Genomic DNA, 18,029 nt, shown 5'->3' with positions numbered 1-18,029 from the left:
GCAATGGGGCAGGGGGGGGCCCATTCGCGTCCCATACGGAACCAAAACTTGGGACGTCAAGTATGGAGAGAAGACGATACGTCAGGCAGCAACGGGTGCGGGGACTGGCGAGTGGGTCTGGGGGGCGAGGGACCTGGGGGGGGGGTGAGAGTCGGAGGGGGGAGCCTTGCGACGCACGATCGCCTCGACCGGCCCCCTCCTGCCTCGACACCACCCTCCATGCCATCGCCTCAGGCCCCCTTGGCGGGCTTGGGGTCGGGAATCTCATGCGACCCCAGCGCGGCCGACCCCGGGAAGGTGGCGCAGGCGGGCGCGCAGACCGTGGCCTCCTCGCCGCCCTCTCCGATCTGGGAGCGCCAGTAGGCCGCGGCACCCTCGATGTGGGGCATGGCTGCGGCCACGAAGTTGGGCGCCAGCCCCTCCACCAGCTTGAGGCAGGGGGTGAGGAAGATGTTGATGAACTTGAGCTGGCCGCAGGCCACGGGCGCGGAGGCACGGTCGCAGACGGCGGTGACCTCCAGCCCCAGCGCGCGCTCCAGGTCGCCCTGCTTGTACATCTCGTCGTGGATCTTGCGCCCCCACACCATGCAGTGGTGCAGCGGACGCGCGGGGTTGGAGATGTCGGCGGTGTGCAGCAGCATCTGCAGCGCCTTGACCCGCGCCTCCCCCGGCCAGGCCACCAGGTCGGGCCCCAGCTCGGCCAGCGTGTCGGCAAAGTCGTCCAGCGCGGCCGCGTGGTAGGCCATGTCGGTGCACAGCACCATGGCCTCCACCAGGCGCAGGAACTCGGCGCGGTCCTCAGGCGGCAGCCGGCAGATGAAGTCGTTCTCGGGGCGGCGCAGCAGCTCGAAAGCCAGCGCGACGTGCATCGACTCGTTCACCGACTTGCCGCCGCACTGCTTGGCGCAGTCTGCCTCGGTGCGCACCAGGAAGGCGTTCTGCACGCCCGGGTGCCCCAGGTCGTGCACCGCGCCGGCGATCAGCAGCGCCAGCTGCTCCAGCGGCGTCAGCGCCGCGCCGTAGGCGTCCATGGCCAGCATGGCGCCCAGGGCCTGGGTCACGTCCGCCGCGTGCGTGGAGTTGTGGTAGGGATTGGGGCAGTACGCGCGCTCCGCGGCGCGCAGGAAACTGCTCAGCCGGTCCTCGGGGATGGGCAGCGCCTCCAGCACGCCGCGGCGGCGCAGCAGCTCCATGCACACCGCGTGCAGGGGCTCGCCGCCGGTCAGCTTCTCCAGCACGAACACGTCGAAGCGCTCCCAGTCCTCCATGCGGTCCAGCATCTCCTGCAGGGTCAGGCGGCGCGGGGTCACCGCGCCGCATGGGCGGGGGGGCGGCGACTGCAGCACGGGCTTCTGCGGCGTGGGTGAAGGGGGCGAGGGGGGTGAGGGAGAGGTTTGGAAAGGTTCCACAGGCCCAACTTGACGAAGGCCTGTGGGCGTGAGGCGAGGCCTTGGTGGTCCAACAGCCCCGTTGCAATGCCGCCCAGCGCACCCTGCACACACCTTCCCACCAGTGTGCGCACATGCACCTGGGAAGAATATCCTGCGAGGGTCGACTGCGGGTCGGAAATCCCATTCCCCCCAAGAAACCCCAGCCGCCCGCCCAGCCAGCGCACACTACCTGGGGGCCTGCTGCGGGCACATGCTTGTACGTGAACGACCTCAGGTAGGCCCTCTGTTCATCATCCAGCCACACCATCTCGCCGTTGCCGCCCTCACTCCGGGCCAGCCAGGAGTGGAGCCGGAGGAGGGCAAACTGCTCCTCAGCATCCAACTCGTCCTTCCGCTACACGAAAGGAAATCAGGGGGCGAGCGTGGTCGGCGTGTGCATGCGGAGAGCCGCGTGAGAAGGGTTCCGGACCCTTCCGAGACCAACCTTGAAGTGTTGCACGACATTGAAGGCTTTCCGGGCGATGGGGGTGTCCAGGAAGCGCAGCAGAACGGAGCCAGACATGGTCGGAGGATGGACCCTCAGGAGACTACGGCCAGCAGTCGGGTTGCCATTTGGGGGGGTAATAGTGTGGTGTTGGGCTCTACAAGGCCGTTCCGGGGTGACGCGTTGCGAGTTCCACACTTTCGAGCGCGGAACCTGGCAGGGGGAGCTGAGTCGGACCAAGTGTCGGAGGCCGGGGAGCCGTGTAATTCACGGAGGACGTTGCAGAGCTTTCGAGACGGTAAGAGACGCGGTCTGGTGATCCTTAAGTAGCGCGAGCAGGGGAGGATCACGTAGAGCCTGAAAAATTAGCAAGAGGACTTTCCAAATTAGAAAGCACGACCAGAAGATTTTCTGTATTGATTTCTGGGGCACCACCTCCTTCCTGAGCACACCGTCCCCATTGCTCTTACCTCCGAGAGGAGAGCGATATGTGGGCATCTTTCGTTGCATCTCGGATATTATTAGCATCTACCTGCATGCAGACTTCAGAAATGTAGGGCCGAGGTGCAGGCTGGCACCAGCATGAGCTCCGACGAGCAGGAGAATGATCGCTTCGATGTGGACAACGACTACGAAGGTGGCGAATTTATCGAGGGCGAATATTTTTACAGGAATAAGCGATTCAAAAAGCAGCAAACCGCAGAGGACAGGATCTATGGCGTGTTTGCCGAATCAGGTGTGGGCAGTGGATTGTGGGGATGACCAGCCATTCGAGCATGCATCTCATTCGACTCCCATGTCCACTGTTTCTCAATCCGATCCATACCCCCAATAGATGATGAGGAGGACGGGAGGCGCACCCGGCGTAGGGAGCAAGGGCGTGCCTCCAAAGACTACTCACGCCCAGTGGCTTTTGTTGGCGGAGGCGTGGTCCAGCATGGGCCCGAGGAAGTTGCTGAGAAGCCTTCAGAAGGTGCGTGGAGTTGGGAGTGAGCCCGCTGCAGCAGGACGCTGTGCTGATCGTGGCAGCGCCAGGTCCAACATGGTCTTTGCACGGCATCCGCTCATCATGCCAACCATTTCGTCTACCTGTCTGCAGGAGAAGATCGACCGCGTGGGGGTCTGGGTCTAGGTACAGAGCCCTCGACCATGGGCGGACTGGGGCTGGGCGCTGCTCCGCCCTTCGAGGGCGGCGGCCTCGGCTTCGCCAGGGCCGGTCTGGAGGCCGACCCCTCGATCAGCAACCGGCCGCATGGGGCACCTGCGGACGACGGTGGCAGCGAGGACGACGATGGCGTGCTGCCCGAGGCCTTTGGACGCCAGCTCGCGGCTGCCGCCCGGCAGAGGGCCGCTGCTGCTGCTGCTGCGGCGGCGGCCACGCAGGCTGCTTCGTGGCGAGCGCCTGCATCCCGGCCCGGGATCGGCGGGGGGGGCCGCCCCTGCCCCCGAGGCCACCGGGACATTTGAGTCGCACACCCGCGGCATCGGGGCCAAGCTGCTGTCCAAGATGGGCTGGCAGGCTGGCAAGGGCCTGGGCAGGGACGGCAAGGGTAGGGTATCGGGGGGGCCGGGGGGATCAGGCTAGTTTTTGGTGAGTTGATTGTGTTTTCTTCCACGCTATCCCATCATACAGTCCTTGCAGCGTGCTCCACCTGCACTCCCACTGGGTGCATCCAACCTCTCGCCCCGGCTCCCCCCCAATCCCTGCCCATCCTCCTCCCGTCGGCAGGGCATCGCCAAGCCGCTGGAGGCCCAGATGCGCCCCAAGGGCATGGGCATGGGCTTCGGCAGCCGGCCCGAGCCCAAGCTGGTGCAGCCGGAGCCCAATGCCCAGGCTCACAGCGCGGGCCCGTCGGCCGCCACCGCATCGCCACCCCCCGGCGCGGCCACCCCCAGCGCCGAAGCCCGGGCCTGGAAGCGGCGCGACGCGGCGGCGCGCGAGCGACGCGCCTTCCGCACCGCGCAGGAGGTGCTGGACGCGGGCGGCGCGCCTCCTGCCACCCTGCTGTCCCAGCCCGTGATCGACATGCGGGGGCGGGGCGGCGCGCGCGTGCTGCGCGACCTGGCGGGCCTGGAGGTGGTGGAGGACCGCGATGGGGGCGGCGAGTCCGCGACCCTGGGCCCCATGCCGGAGCTGGCGCACAACCTGCGCCTGCTGGTCGAGCTGGCCGAGTCAGGCATCCAGCGCCTGGACGCGCGCCTGCGCGGCGAGCAGGACTCCGCGCTCCTGCTGGGCCGGGAAGCGGCGCGGCTGGAGGAGGAGGCGCGCGCGGCGGAGGCGCGCGTCCAGGCGCAGGCCGCGCTGCTGGACGCCTGCGAGCGCGGGGAGCGGGAGACGGATGCTATTGCGCTGGCGGGCTTGTACGCCAGCCTGCGCACCGAGCTGCGAGAGGAGTTTGAGGCGCGCGACGTCGCAGCGGTTGCGGCGGCGCAGGCCGCGCCGCTGCTGGCGCGGTGTCTCGCAGGCTGGAGCCCGCTGGGTGACCCCGCGCGTGGCGCGGCGGCGCTGGCGCCCTGGCGCGCCGCGCTTGCGCCCGCGCGCCCCGCCGACGCGCCGGTGCTGGCGGGCGCCTGGGGCGGGGGCGGCGCCTGGGACGGGGACGCCTGGTCCCGCCTGCTGGCGCAACTGGTGCTGCCGGGCCTGCGCCGCGAAGTCACCAACGCCTGGGACCCCAGGTTGGTCGGAGTGGGGGGTGAAACGGGGCTTATTTGTGTGTGGTGGTGGGTGAAAGGACTGCAAATGGCGGCTCCCGGTGTGAGCGCTGGGCAAAGGTGGTGGTGCATGACGGTTCGCCCTCGGCACGCTTCTAGGTTGTGAACTCCTGGGCTCGGCTGCGATGCCTCTTCTCGGTGTCCTGCCGGGCGATGCCCGCTTCCTTGCAGCGCCAGCTGCCCGTGGCGTCACCCTGTTCACCTCGCAGTCGGCACCCCCCTAACCCCCCAACCCCCCTTCCCCTCCAGGGACCCGGCCCCGCTGGAGGGCTTCCTGGCGGAGTGGGAGCCGTTGCTGCCCCCTCCCCTGCTGCAGCACGTGCTGACGCACCTGGTGCTGCCCGCGCTGGAGCGCGCGCTGGCGGCCTGGGACCCGCTGCGCGACACGGTGGCCCCGCACACTTGGCTGCACCCCTGGCTGCCTTCCCTGGGCCCGGCGCTGGAGGGGCAGTGGCCCGGCGTGCGGCACCGCCTGGCCTCCGCGCTGGCCGGCTGGCACCCGTCGGACGGCTCGGCGCTGGCGCTGCTGGCGCCTTGGGCGCGCGCCTGGGGCGCCGGCGAGTGGGAGGCCTTCCTGGCGCGCGCGGTGCTGCCGCGCCTGGCCGCCGCGCTGGGCGCCATGCCCGTCGACCCGGGGGCCCAGGACCTGGCGCCCTGGGACTGGGCCATGGCCTGGCATGGCGCCGCGCCGCCGGACGCGCTGGCGCGCGTGCTGGACGTCGCCTTCTGGCCGCGCTGGCACGCGGTGCTGGCGCACTGGCTGGGCGGCGCGCCCGACATGGACGAGGTCACCGCCTGGTACCTGGGCTGGCGCTCACTGCTGCCGCGCGAGCTGCTGGCGCTGCCGCGCGTGCGCGCGCACATGGCCTCGGCCCTGGACGCCATGAACGCCGCGGCCGACGGCCGGCGCCCGGGGCCGACGGCTGGGGCCGGGGCCGCGGCGGCGGGGGCGGGATCCGCCCCACCCGGTTCACGGAGTAGCGCCGCCCCCGCGCCGCCGCCGCCTGCCCGACCACCACCACGCGGAAGGCAGCCCTCCGAGCTGAGCCTGCGCGAGCTGCTGGCCGCACACGCGGAGGAGGTGGGCGTCGCCTTCCTGCCGCGGCCCGGGCGCCGGCACCTGGGCCTGCAGGTGTACCTTTACGGCGCCATCAGCTGCGCGGTGGACGCGGTGGGCGGCCTCATCCATGCGCACATGGGCGAGCGGGGCTGGGTCCCCATCTCCATGCAGGGCCTGGACGAGGAGAACGAGCGGCGCCTGGCCGCGCGCGCCGCGAAGAAGTGAGCGCAAAGGGCTGCGCCCTTCCTCGGGCACATGCGCCTTCGATTCTGCACATTTGGTCCGACCCCCAGTCCCAGTTCTTTTTTGTCGCCGCCGCTCTGGCATTGCCATGCCATTCCCCCGCTCGCGCAAGCTCGAAAAGACGAGGGGCAGATCGCAAAAGGGTAAAGGGCCAGATGCAGCGAGCAAACAGCGCTGGAAGGGCGACGATGCTGGCATGCATGCCAATGTCCTGCGGCGCCGTTTCTTAGACTCTGCCACTCACGCCCACAACCTAGGCTTTCCGATCCCTGACCTCGACGCCGTTGGCGCCTGCAATGATGCAGACATCCACCATGTCCAGGAAGAGGCCGTGCTCCACGACACCCTCCACTGCGGCGATGGCCTTGGCAGCTGCGGGGAAGGTGGGCGGGCGGGGGGAGTGGGGGACATTGGCAGGACAGCGCTATCAGAAGTGCCAATGCTGGGTACGAAGTTCACCATACTCCGCACGCCAACACGTAGATGCCCATGTTATGTTTAAAATGGACCTGGAGAAGCCACAGACCACGCCCAGCGAGCAGGCCAGTTCCCACTGTCACACCTGCATGGGGCTCCTTGAGGGGCTCCTGGAAGTAGAGGTCCACGATGAAATTGTGGTTGTCGGTAACGTACGGCTTGCCCCCATCCATGCGCAGCTTGGCCTCGGCGCCGGCCACCTCTGGCAGCGCCTGGAGCCGCTTCAGAGTGTACTCGTGGCAGAACTGCACGATCTCGACCGGCATCGCATCTGCAGGTGCAGATGTGTTGGTTTCTCGGGGTGCTCTCATGCACAGCGCTCAAGACGATCCCACAGAAAGGGGAGCAGCAGCGACAAGGCCTGTTTTGAAGCACCAAGCACCAGCGAGCCACCCACCTCCCAGGCTGCAGGTCTCTTCAACAGGACGGACAAGATCCTGGACCCACCGCCCCACACACGATGACCGAGACAACCCTCACGCGCACCTTTGCTGCCCCCGAGGCCCTCAACCAGCTTGGAGTCGTCTACGATGCACACAAACTTGGCAGACGCCTGCTCCACCATCTGCAGAGGAGGGGCCAGGCTACACCGAGTCAGGGACCACGGCGGAGGCAGCATAGATCGACACGGTGCTGGGCATCATCACCCGCCCCCGCCTCACCTTCTCGCGGAGGAGCGCGCCGCCCCGGCCCTTGACAACATCCAGGTTGGGGTCCACCTCATCCGCGCCGTCGATTGCCACATCCAGCTTGGGCTGCTCCGACAGGGTCGCCAGAGGGATGCCGCGGCCTGGGCAGCGGGTGGAACGAGGGTAAGGGCAGGAAATTGATGGGGCGGCTGAAGAGTAGACTGCCGAGCGACCACCCGCCCGTATGGCAGGTTGTATCTGGCGCTCCTTTGGGACCCCCCACCCACAAAAGATCACATTTGCCCCACCTCGAGCAAGGGCCCCCATCATGTCCCTACTCAGTATAAAATCAGAAGGTCATCTTTATTTATTGAACGCACAGTCTCGTCTATGCAGTGCCGCCCCACCTTTGGCCTGCTCATAGGTCCGCACAGATGTGGGGACGCCCACGATGTCCTTCAGCTCTCCAGAGCTCAGCAGGTCGCCAATGCGGTCCACTGCGAATGCTGCAGTGGATCCTGTGCCCAAACCCACAACGTCCCCGCTCTTCACGTACTCCACGGCCTTCCAGGCGGCCTGCACGAGGGGGTGGCAGGGTTGGCTGCTGGGGCAGGCAAAGGCCGAGCTGCGGGGACACACGCCGCAAAGAATCCTGTACGTACCTGTTTCTTGAGCTCGTCCATGTTCAGAGCCCGAGTGACCAGGGCCCGCCTGGCTTGGGTGGCACGCCGCAGCACCGGCCGCGTCGTGAAGAATGACCTGCTCGCTGCTTGTGAACTCAGGCTGGCCTGCATCAGGACTTTAACACCGGCACGCCTGCCTTGCGCAACCTTTCAATTGTCTAGTCAGAGCAAGAGGGGGAGCAGGGCCGGGAATGGGTGGAAACTGTGTCCCTCTCCCTCCTCGCGATCAGGATGATGGCCCACCCCCGGGCGGCACACGTGGACCCGGGTCCCCCCTCTTGCAGCAAAGAGTCTTTGGCCGGCATGGGATGCTGGGTAGGGACCATGACTCGACGCACATCCATCCACTAGGTTCTCACATTACCAGCACATTGCAGTGTGTGGTTGGGATCGGCTGCTTGAGGCGCTTGTGCCGACTCTGGTGCAAGGAGCAGGGACTGGCAGGGGCTGCAACCAAACTCAAAGCGACGACGCGGGCATTGGAGCCGACGCGCACTCTTCACTCGGGTTAAAAGACCCCGTATGATGTGTTGCTAGCCCTTCGTGCCATCGGGACGCTTGCGTGAGGAGAAAACGCAGCGGCCTACACCGCGGGCGAGGACATGTCGCAGGCCAGGCTGAGGGAGGCCCTCAGCGCAGGCGGCCCCACTACCAAGGATAGGGGACCTCCAGTATCAGACGGGACTCTCACCGTGACCCCAGACACACCGGAGGCAGTGGAGTGGCGGTCTCGGCGATCAATCATCGACAGCATCGCCTCCTGCTCGACCTACCTGGACGATGATGACGATGGTGAGACGGGACAGGGGTGCGATGGGGAATGTGTGCGTGCCTGCGTCATTGCCCCCGCGCGTGCTGCTGGGGGGGATGAGTGGTGGAGAGAGGACCCAGTGCTGCCCTGCCCAACCCTCACTTTCCCACCGCCACACAGCATCCACCAACCCCGGGGATCTGTACGGTAGATTCACCTGGAAAATCGATAAATTTAGCGACATCAACAAGCGGGAGCTCCGAAGTAACACCTTTGAAGTCGGGAACTACAAGTGGTGAGCAGGTTGCTGTGGGCTCGATTTGGGGAGGAGGAAATGACAGCCAACTGTCGCCAGCCCGAAATTCCACATGGACCACCCAATGGTGGCTTAGTTGCCCCCACCAATGCCTGCAAGGCGCATGCCCCTGCGCGGGGACCAACGCTGGGGCCGTCCTTGCCCATCGGTTCGGCCCACTTCCCGCTCTCCCTGCAGGTATATCCTGGTGTACCCACAAGGCTGTGACGTCGCCAACCACCTGTCCCTCTTCCTCTGTGTGGCTGATTACGACAAGCTGCTGCCAGGTGAGGAACGCAGGTTTGAAGTTAGAGGTTGAATGTGGGCGGCTGTCAGGGTGGGTGAGTTATGTCTGTGGAGGTGGGGCGGGGGCCAGCGGAGCTGCGGGCATGCTGGCACAAGGGCCCACTCCAGGGTTGCATGGGCCATGGCCTGGGAGGCGCTTCCACCCCCCCTTCCCCTCTCCCACCCCCTTTACACCACACCAAGACCTCACACCTCTCCACCCCCAAACATGAAATCCCAACACATATCAGGGTGGAGCCACTTTGCACAGTTTACGATTGCGGTGGTGAACCGTGACCCCAAGGCCAGCAAGTACTCTGATACGCTGCACCGCTTCTGCAAGAAGGAGCACGACTGGGGGTGGAAGAAATTCATGGAGCTGGGCAAGGTGGGCGAGGGCTTCACCCTCCAGGACTCGCTGGTGATCAAGGCCCAGGTTCAGATCCTGCGCGACCGCCCGCACCGCCCCTTCCGCTGCCTGGACGCGCAGTACCGGCGCGAGCTGGTCCGTGTCTACCTGAGCAACGTGGAGGGCATCGCGCGGCGCTTTGTGGAGGAGCGCCGCGCCTGGCTGGCGCGCCTGCTGGCGCCGCCGGCGGGCGCCAGCGCGGGCGAGGGCTTCCGCGGCTTCTGGGCGGGCCTGGCCCCGCCCGCGCGCTTCGAGCTGTCCTGCGACGCAGCGGGGCCGCTGCTGAAGGCCGCGGTCAAGCGCTTCTTCAATGAGAAGGAGGTGACCTCCACGCTGGTCATGGATGGGCTGGTGGCGGGGTGCAAGGCGCTGGAGGCCGCAGGGCGCGCGTTCTTGGCCGGCGGGCGGTACGAGACGCCCTCCGGAGTGCTCATCGACGCCGTGCGCGGCGTTTTCTTCTTCGCCGGCGACGTCGTGGCGGTACTGGAGGCGCTGCTGGGCGACGCGCTGCCCCCCGCCCCGGCGCCCGACCGTGCCGCGGGCGACGCCGCGGCGGGCACGCGCGCGGCGGGTGAGCCGGACGATGTCAGCCGCGACTCGGTGGAGCGTGACGAGCGTCGCCTGGCGGACCTGGGGCGCTGGATCATGGAGACCTTTGCCGCCGCGGAGATCGCGCGCTTGCGTCTCGAGGTGCGGCTGCAGATTTGTGTGGAAAGGGGCCTTCTGTATCGTTTTTGTTGAAGGGGGGGCAGTGTTGCTGGGGCTAGGGTCTGGGCTCTCTATCGCGTGTGCACCAAGGGGTGGGTGGGTTGGGCAGAGGAGCAAGACAGCACGAGAGGCTGGCTGGAGACGCTGTCGGGGCCGCTGAACGCTTGATGGCTGGCGGCAGGCGGGCCTGGGGTTCTGCAATGTGGCGGCCATCCCTTCCACACATGCAGCAACCTCTGCTCCTTGAAACAAACATCAGTGTGCTGCCCCACAACACCCACGTCCACAGGCCGCCTGGATTGAGGCGGAGACCATCAAGCGCCAGGACGCGCTGATCAGAGAGGAGGAGCTGCTGAGCCAGGAGGAGCAGCTGAAGGCCGCCCTGCGCTCGGAGGTGGGTGCAGGAGGGGGTGCGGGGGAGTTTTTCTGTGTTAGAAGTGGCGCTGGGTGTGAGCGCCAGGGCTTCGCTGCGTTGGGATACTGACTGGCGCTTGGCGTTTTTGTCTGGGGGCGTAGATTGCAGGGGTTTTGGAGAATTGCCAGGCACGGGGTTGTGCACGGTGCAGTCTTGGCGCTCCTCCGTTAATCATCAGAGCGCCTCTGACATCGATGTCTATCTCCCGTCCACTGCCATCCACCTCATCATGACAATGACATGATCCCCACCCTCTACCTCAGGCTGAGCGCGAGCGTCGCGTGCGCAAGAAGGAGAAGCTGAAGCGGCGGAAGGAGGAGGAGCGCACGCGGCGCGAGGCGGAGGAGGCGGCGCGGCAGGAGGCCGAGGCGGCGCGCAAGGCGGAGGCCGAGGCGCGCGCGCGCGAGGCGGAGGAGCGCAGGCGGCGCGAGGAGGAGGCGCGCGAGGAGGAGCGCGCGCGCGCGGTGGCGGAGGCACGCGCTGCCAAGGCGCGGGCGAGGGCGGCGGCCGCGGCCGCGCGGCGCGAGGCTGCCGAGGCCGAGGCAGCCGAGGTGGAGGCCTCGGCCGCGGCACCGCGCCCCGCGGGCGGCGCGCCGGGCGACGCCGGGACGGCTGGGGCCTGCGCCGCTCACGAGGGCTCCGGCCCCGCCACGCCCACGGGCGGGTCGGAGGACGGCAGCAGCTGCGGGCCCTCGTTGGATGCGGCCTCGCCCTCCGAGGAGGAGGGCGGCGGGCATCAGGGTATCGAGGAGAGTCAGGCGGCGGCGCCAACGACGGCCGCGCTGGCCGACGGCGCGGCCGTCCTCCACGCCCGCCCGTACTCCACACCCACACCCACCAGCTCGGCCTTCTCCAGCGAGGCCAGCGAGGGCGAGGCCGGCGAGCTGGCCGCCGCGCTGGCGGCACTGGCGGCCCGCGAGGCGGAGGTCGCGGCGCTGCGCTTGCGCGTCGCCGAGCTGGAGGCCAAGCTGGCGGTGGTGGGAGTTGGGGTGGTCGCGGGCGGGGGGGCGGCCACGGGCGCGGCGCCCGTCGCCGCGCCACCTCGGCGCGGCGATGCGCGTGGGGTTGCCGCGCAGGCGGCGCACGGCGTGCCGCCGCCCTCCCCGCCTCGCGAGGTGGGGTTGGCGCGGCGGCAGCAGCCCGCGCCCGCCGCCGGCCGCCGCGGCAGCAACGGCAAGGCCGCCGCGGGGGCCGGGCGCGTGGGGAACGGCGGCGCCGCGCGGGAGGCGGGGGGAGCGCGAGAGGCGGGGGGAGCGCAGGGCATTGGGCGCGGCGCCAAGGCCGGCGCGGGGTCCACCACGCCGCCACGGGCGTTCGTCCCTGGGCAGGCCCCGGCGACGCCCGTCGCCTCCAATGGAGGCGCTACGCCCTTCCGCCTGGCGCCGGGCCCGGCTCAGGCCCCGGCGGCGGGGGCGGGGCCAGGAACGCAGGCCACTGCGCCGCTGGCCTCCATGGGCCTGGCCGGCGCGCACTTGGGTGGCATGCTGGCGCGTGGGCCGCCGGGCGCGGCGATCGCTGGCCCGGCCAGCGCCGCGCAGCGCCTGTTTGGCGCGCACGCGCCGCTGGTGACCACCAGCCCGCGCTCGTTCTCCACGCCGCTGACCGCCGCGCCCGTCGACCGCGCGGCCTCCGCGCCGGGCGGCGGCGCCCTGCACGGCAAGGTGCGAGGGCCCGGGGATGTTGGATGCTTGGGTTGAGGCAATTCCTGGGGCCAGGGTTCCGCCTGAGATCGTGCTCCCGGGTCCAGGGCAGAGGGTGGTGGCACGCTGCCTGGTGTCTGACCGAGCGGACGTGTCAATGCCACCCGCCTGCGCCGCACTCGCCGTCGCGCTCCCAAGGCAGGCCGGCGACGGGCAATTCCAGTTGCTGCTTCACTTCATGCGAACCCCCTGGGCACCATCCCCTTGCAGCAGCCGCAACAGCGCCTGGACTCGGCGCCCGGGCTGGAGTCGCCTGGGCTGGACGACTTTGCACACATGGGCCTGATCAACGACCTGCTGGAGTGATGGCTGGTGCACGCGGCGTGCGACGTAGCCCTGGTGCCTGCTTCCCACGATGCCAGCAGCGCCCTTGAGCCGTGCCCCCCCTTCCCTGTGACCCTGCCGCGAGCTTGCTCCCTGGATCAGCAGCCTGTACCCCCCAGCTCGCCCGTGTGTAACGCTGGCGACCCGGATGGGGATATGGGCTAGAGTGGGGGGCGAGGGGAGAGCTGGGCGAATGCATCTCCTACCGAAAGATGGCTGGCGATGCCCACCAGCGAGGCTCCACTCTCATGGGCAGCGCAGGGCAATTGCGCCCCTCTAACACCATCTCGAGCACCCTCTCGTTCAGACACGAGGCTTGCCAATAATAATCCAGAAAGTTCATGGACCAACATGTCTGCTCGAGAGGCGAGGACCTCCAGCGAGGCCTGCAACGAAGTTGGTGCCCCTGGCCAGCATTATTTCCCAAACACGCCGTTGCAACCTCCACAACACGCAAGATCCAGCCAATCCCCAGCCCGCTGTCAGCATACTGTCACACAGCGCGAGCAGGGGTCGGATGTTACAGCAGGTGCGAGGGAAGTGGATCACTTCTTGACCTTGCGCAGCAGAGTGGACATCTCCTCCCTCTTCCGCTTGGCACGCAGGTGGGTGCCGAGCTGCAGGGGGGTGGAGGGGGAAGTGTGAGGCACGAGTGACCTGCAGGTGACACCCGGTGGCTGGAGCACCCCAGCCTACGCAACAATCCAGCGTACGCAACCCCCTAGCCTGCGCAAATCCCCAGCCTGCGCAAACCCTCGACCCTCCCTGGCACTCCCGTCCGTCCTCCTGCTCACCTTGCGCTTGCAGAGCTTGAGGGCGCGCTTGTCCTTGCCCACCTTCAGCAGCTCCATGACGCGCTTCTCGTAGGGGGTCTGGCCGGCAACCTCCTTGATGATGTCGCGCACAAACTTTACACGCTTGGAGGCACGCTGTGGGGAAGGGGAGGAGTGCAGGGTGGAGTGAGAATTCAATGCCTGGACCCGCAGAGGGCTGCGCCCGTTCGTGTGTCTGGCGACACAGCGCAGACTGTAAAACGACACTGTGGCATCGCCTGCGATTCGCCGGGGTGGCAGCATCAGGCGTGCTGCTGAGCCCAGGATGCCAGTGCACCCCTGCCGGTCAGAGCGCTGCCGGAGCATCGCTGTATTCTACGCGCAGGTATGCGTAAGGACATGCGCCAGGCTGCCTCAGGTGGGACCCAACGCGACCAGGCCAGCCCCTCTCCCGGGCCTTGCAGCTCACCCCCTTGCGCTCAGCGGGCCGGGCGACCTTCTCGCGCTTGGTGACGACATGGCCCTTGGCCAAGCCGACTGCGATTCCTGCCTTCGCCATGCTGACAGGAAGTCTCTGCCAAAGAGGCACCTTGAGACCGTGTGCGGTGTGAAGGCCGTTCGCCGCCCGATGCCGTACTTTCTATTTGGGCCCCTTCGGAGGGGGGAGGGGAGGGTGTCCGAGCGAGGGGGGCGCTACCATTGTCGTCCCCGGGACCCTCCGCTCACCCTCTTTCTAAAGGGCCCAAGTGGGAAAGTAGGCTTGGAAAGCCCGGCCGTTCTAAAAGGAATAGCATTCGTTTCCACGAATGCGAGCTGTCTGAGGTCTGCTTAAAGCCGGAAGCAGCTTCACGACCAGCTTCGACTGTGAGCTCACCCACGTCGAGGCCACCTTTACAGGCCCTCGGGAGGCGTCAGAGCGTTCCCGGACCTCACCAGAGGAGGGAATGACGGACGAGCACGGCGGTGCGACAGATGACCCGTCACGCGGGCCGGAGGCCTACCATCCCATGATGCAGGCGCTGGGCACCCTCACGAACTTGGCTCATCTGATAACCGGATCGGGCAGGGGTCCAGGCGGGGAGGAGCTGCACCAGGGCGAGGGTGCACAGGACGATGTTTCCGTCAAGCGGCAGGCCGGTGCGTGGCATGGCCTGCGTCCTCGGGCAGTCACATTTTCGAATTTGCCGTTGGAGAGTGCATCGTTTGCGGCAGTGGGCAGGTGTCCCTCGCCCCAGCCTGCCCCTTGTTTGGTAGCGAGCATGGTCAGGCCCAGTAAACTTCGAAACCCACCACCCTCACCCCTCCCCGTGGTGCCCACAGAAGAGGAGAACTTCGTCGAGGAGAAGCGACGGCGCGTCGTGGGCGCAGACGATCTGGCAGCGCACAATGGGTCCCACATGCACCTCCACATGCAACAGTCTGGGGACCAGGGTGGGGTGTCTGAGATGCAGCAGCAGCAGCAGCAGCAGCAGCACCTGCAGGCCTACGCCATGCACATGTCTGGCGCGCACGACGGCAGCGGCGGCCCCACCTCGGAGGAGCTGGCGGCCGCCGGGCTTTCCTCCTCCGGCCTGGGCCTGTCCCACTCCATTTTTGGCGGCGCGTCGCACCTGCTGCCCCACCTCTCGCAGCTGGGCCCCCCGGGGTCCAACCCCGGCGGACCCGCCGGCCCCGGTAACGCCATGGCCCTGCTCCCGGGCCTGGGCTTGGGTGCACTGCCGCCAGGGACAAGCCCCGAGGCCCTGCTGGCCTTGCACAACGCCCAGATCGCGGCGCTGCAGGCGCACGGCGGCGCGGGGCAGATGGGCCTGAGCGCAGAGATGCTGGCGGCCGCCGCGTCCGGCGGTTTCGCCATGGCCGGTGGCGAGCACGGCCAATTCCCGACCCTGGGCCCGGACATGCAGCCCATGGGGCTGGACCCCGCGACCCTGGCGGCGGTGGCGGGGGCCCAGGGCGGCCAGATGGCCATCCCGCTCGACTTCCTGAGCCTGCCGCACCTCTCCCCGGAGCTGCTGCAGTCCATCCAGGCCGGCAACCTGCCCTTCAACATGCTGCCCGCGGGGTACGGCATGGCCCCCATGGGCAGCCCCACGGAGCAGCAACCCACCGCCGACCCAAACATGGTGTACAAGAACTGGTGGGACGAGGAGGACGAGAAGGTGAGGGCAGCAATGTGGCCGGCTGACGTTGTTGTGCGTCGGGGGTACATGGGAATAGAGGTGGCGAGTGCAGATGGAGGCGTGTGCATTCGCTGGGTGTCTGCAGTCTGTGACCAGCGAGAGGAAGCCTGTGGAGCAGGTGACTCATCTCTGAGCTTGAGCAGTGAAATCCGAACTCGGGCCGAGTCTCAGAGGGGGCCCTGCGATCACCAATGATGGCCAGGGTACACCAGCTCCCGGTTGATGGCCAGTCGTGGAAGGGCTCCAGGAGGAGTCGGCCACGCCCTGTTCCCTGAATTGCCCCCCCCCCCCTCCCGTCCTCCCCAGGAGCTGCTGAGGTTTGTTGGGGATGGCGAGTACCGCCGCCTGAAGCTGGGCAGCGAGGAGTTGGACTGGCAGGCGCTGGAGGCCCACTTCCGGCGCTCCCAGAACGCGCTGCGCAAGAAGTACTGGATGCTGAGCAAGGCGCCCATGCCGGGGACGATGGAGGCCACGCCCAAGCAGCGCGCCGAGCGCAAGAACTGGACGGAGGAGGAGACCGCGGAGCTGAAGCGGCTGGTAGCCGCGCAGTCGGGCGCGGATGGGGAGTCCGTGGACTGGGAGAAGCTGGCGGCGCACTTTGGCACCAGCGTGCAGACGGTGAAGCGCAAGCACCGGCACGCCCAGGAGCACCTGAGCCTGGCCTCGGGCACCCCGGCATCCACGGAGAAGGGTGCGTGGCGGTTGTGCCGTGCTTTCTTACTTGGGGAACCCGTGTGGTGGAGGGGCCCGAGGGGACGGGCGTGCGGATGAGGTCATGCGTGCCTGGGCGCTGCTTTGATGGTGGGGAGGCGTGCCTGCCTGGCGCCCACGTGGTGGACCAGCCCGCTCCGCTGAGAGGAGCGGTTGTGCTTTGCCGCCAGCCTCCCATGTCCGTCCTGGCAGTGTTTGGAGCACTGCAACCATGCATCACCCTCCGCCATCCTCGACCCTCCCCAGCCCTCCCTCAAAACCCACCCCTGCAGCAGGCAAGCGCCAGCACCACCGCAAGAATGTGCCGTACCGATGGATGATCGTGTATGCGCTGAGCCAGCTGCCCGGCCTGGAGGGCACGGCGCTGCAGATTTTCGACGTCATCGAGGGCTACGCCCCCTTTGTCGACCAGCTGGATACGCGCATCATGCCGGGGACAAAGCACGTGCCAAGGTGTGCACCGCAAGGTTTGGAGACGGTCGTCGGCACGTGAGGCGAGCGCCGGCTCGCCGGGGGCTGCCTGATGCGGAGGGCCTCGTGGCTGGCCGCTGTGGCTGACCCCGACACCCGGTTCCTCCCCCTCCACCCCCCACTCCCCCCCGGAAACACGTCAGGTGGAAGATCCAGGTGCGCAAGGTGCTGAGCGCCGACAACATCTTCCGCAATACGGGGCACAAGCAGAAGCACGAGACGGTGTGGCAGCTGGACCCGGTGGCGCTGCAGGAGACTAATGCGGAGCGCCAGCGCCAGCGCGCCGGCCTGCCCCCCTTCCAGTTCCCGACGGAGGTGGCCGCCGGCCTGGCGGGTCAGGACGGCGGCGCAGGCGGCGCCGCCGCGGGTCCCAGTCTGCCCCAGGACGGCGGCGCCGGCGCCCCGGGCGCCCTGCCACACATTCCGCTGGACGTTGCGTCGCTCAGCGCCGGCCCCGGCGCCGGGCTGGGGGTCAGCGCGGCGATGATGCAGCAGGTGCTGGAGGCGACGACGGGGCAGGCGGGCGCGGCGCCCCAGGTGCCACAGCAGCAGCAGCAGCAGCACCACCCCCACCCCCACCAGCAGCAGGCCGAGGGGCCGCAGGGCGGGGAGGGCGCCGCCCCGTCGCAGCACCTCGGCATGGGCATGCCGCACTCGCTGGGCCTGGAGGCTGGCCAGGGCGGGTACGGTGCGCGCCCCGCTCACAACTACGATGAGGCCGCTCGAGGCAGGGGCTGATGAGGGGGCGGACGAAGCGCCGAGCAGGCACCGGCTGGACCTCGGGCTGCGCACGGTCAATGTTCTTGGGCTGCGCACGGTCAATGTTCTTGGGCTGCGCACGGTCAATGTTCTTGGGCTGCGCATGGTCGGTGTCCTGCCTGCACATCTGACTGCCCTATCGTTCCACCTGCACCTGGGTGCCATGTCGCGTGTACCGTTACCTGTTGCGTGTACCGTTACATGGAGCGAATCAGGCATGGGATGGAGCGGGGGAGGGGGCGGGGAGGGACCAACAGGCGTGGGACGCTCGTCACTGCCGGCGTAGGCCCGCGTCACAGCGAGCGCGCCAGGACGGCCGGGTCGGCGTTCTCCACGATCCAGGGGTCCGTCAGCACCTGGCTGAGCGGTAAGCGGGCCGCTGGGTCCTTGACCAGGAGCTGCGGAAGGAAGGGAAGGGACAAGGGATGGGAGTGGGCGTGTGGCGGGGGGGGGGCCAACAAATGCGCTGATGTGTGGCACGCTCTGGTGTGCATGGCGGCGTCGATCGGGTGCGCTGGCTGGCAGACGCAGGCCCCCCCCCCCCCATTCGCCCACCTTGGAGATGAGGC

At 68.0% G+C, this 18,029-nt stretch overlaps 7 protein-coding genes across 7 annotated transcripts in view; 3 read left to right on the top strand and 4 right to left on the bottom strand.

Moving 5' to 3' along the window:
• Nucleotides 1–230: 230 nt before the first annotated feature.
• On the bottom strand, nucleotides 231–1,953 carry F751_4367 (putative 3',5'-cyclic phosphodiesterase pde-4; the record flags this gene model as incomplete). Its single annotated transcript, XM_011398056.1, has 3 exons — nucleotides 231–1,352; nucleotides 1,621–1,779; nucleotides 1,876–1,953. The coding sequence occupies 3 exons, from the start codon at nucleotides 1,951–1,953 to the stop codon at nucleotides 231–233; spliced, it is 1,359 nt and encodes a 452-aa protein (XP_011396358.1).
• Nucleotides 1,954–2,457: 504 nt separating this feature from the next.
• On the top strand, nucleotides 2,458–5,872 carry F751_4366 (Tuftelin-interacting protein 11; the record flags this gene model as incomplete). The annotated part of the gene is made up of 7 exons (XM_011398055.1): nucleotides 2,458–2,611; nucleotides 2,711–2,848; nucleotides 2,975–3,171; nucleotides 3,326–3,430; nucleotides 3,605–4,329; nucleotides 4,837–5,437; nucleotides 5,621–5,872. 7 exons carry the CDS (start codon nucleotides 2,458–2,460, stop codon nucleotides 5,870–5,872), a joined length of 2,172 nt encoding a protein of 723 aa, XP_011396357.1.
• Nucleotides 5,873–6,143: 271 nt separating this feature from the next.
• On the bottom strand, nucleotides 6,144–7,790 carry F751_4365 (putative ribose-5-phosphate isomerase; the record flags this gene model as incomplete). Its single annotated transcript, XM_011398054.1, has 6 exons — nucleotides 6,144–6,262; nucleotides 6,453–6,638; nucleotides 6,854–6,932; nucleotides 7,030–7,157; nucleotides 7,404–7,572; nucleotides 7,659–7,790. 6 exons carry the CDS (start codon nucleotides 7,788–7,790, stop codon nucleotides 6,144–6,146), a joined length of 813 nt encoding a protein of 270 aa, XP_011396356.1.
• A 491-nt stretch (nucleotides 7,791–8,281) lies between these two features.
• Nucleotides 8,282–12,548, top strand: F751_4364 (MATH domain-containing protein; the record flags this gene model as incomplete). The annotated part of the gene is made up of 7 exons (XM_011398053.1): nucleotides 8,282–8,471; nucleotides 8,611–8,725; nucleotides 8,924–9,012; nucleotides 9,262–9,560; nucleotides 9,627–10,109; nucleotides 10,417–10,521; nucleotides 12,456–12,548. 7 exons carry the CDS (start codon nucleotides 8,282–8,284, stop codon nucleotides 12,546–12,548), a joined length of 1,374 nt encoding a protein of 457 aa, XP_011396355.1.
• Nucleotides 12,549–13,111: 563 nt separating this feature from the next.
• Nucleotides 13,112–13,898, bottom strand: F751_4363 (60S ribosomal protein L36-3; the record flags this gene model as incomplete). Its single annotated transcript, XM_011398052.1, has 3 exons — nucleotides 13,112–13,183; nucleotides 13,361–13,495; nucleotides 13,809–13,898. 3 exons carry the CDS (start codon nucleotides 13,896–13,898, stop codon nucleotides 13,112–13,114), a joined length of 297 nt encoding a protein of 98 aa, XP_011396354.1.
• A 931-nt stretch (nucleotides 13,899–14,829) lies between these two features.
• On the top strand, nucleotides 14,830–17,439 carry F751_4362 (hypothetical protein; the record flags this gene model as incomplete). The annotated part of the gene is made up of 5 exons (XM_011398051.1): nucleotides 14,830–15,498; nucleotides 15,826–16,210; nucleotides 16,506–16,683; nucleotides 16,845–17,016; nucleotides 17,287–17,439. The coding sequence occupies 5 exons, from the start codon at nucleotides 14,830–14,832 to the stop codon at nucleotides 17,437–17,439; spliced, it is 1,557 nt and encodes a 518-aa protein (XP_011396353.1).
• Nucleotides 17,440–17,753: 314 nt separating this feature from the next.
• The window catches only part of F751_4361 (Serine/threonine-protein kinase Aurora-1), a gene marked incomplete at both ends in the record, with an annotated part of 2,804 nt that continues 2,528 nt past the window's right edge, over nucleotides 17,754–18,029 (bottom strand). The window contains one exon of the mRNA XM_011398050.1: nucleotides 17,754–17,858. Within this exon, the coding sequence (XP_011396352.1) occupies nucleotides 17,754–17,858 (105 nt within the window). The remainder of the gene's footprint in view (nucleotides 17,859–18,029) is intronic.

Source organism: Auxenochlorella protothecoides (genome assembly GCF_000733215.1).
Source record: "Auxenochlorella protothecoides strain 0710 unplaced genomic scaffold scaffold52, whole genome shotgun sequence".
Classification (NCBI taxonomy): Eukaryota; Viridiplantae; Chlorophyta; class Trebouxiophyceae; order Chlorellales; family Chlorellaceae; genus Auxenochlorella; species Auxenochlorella protothecoides.
This window is presented reverse-complemented; position numbering and strand designations above follow the sequence as displayed.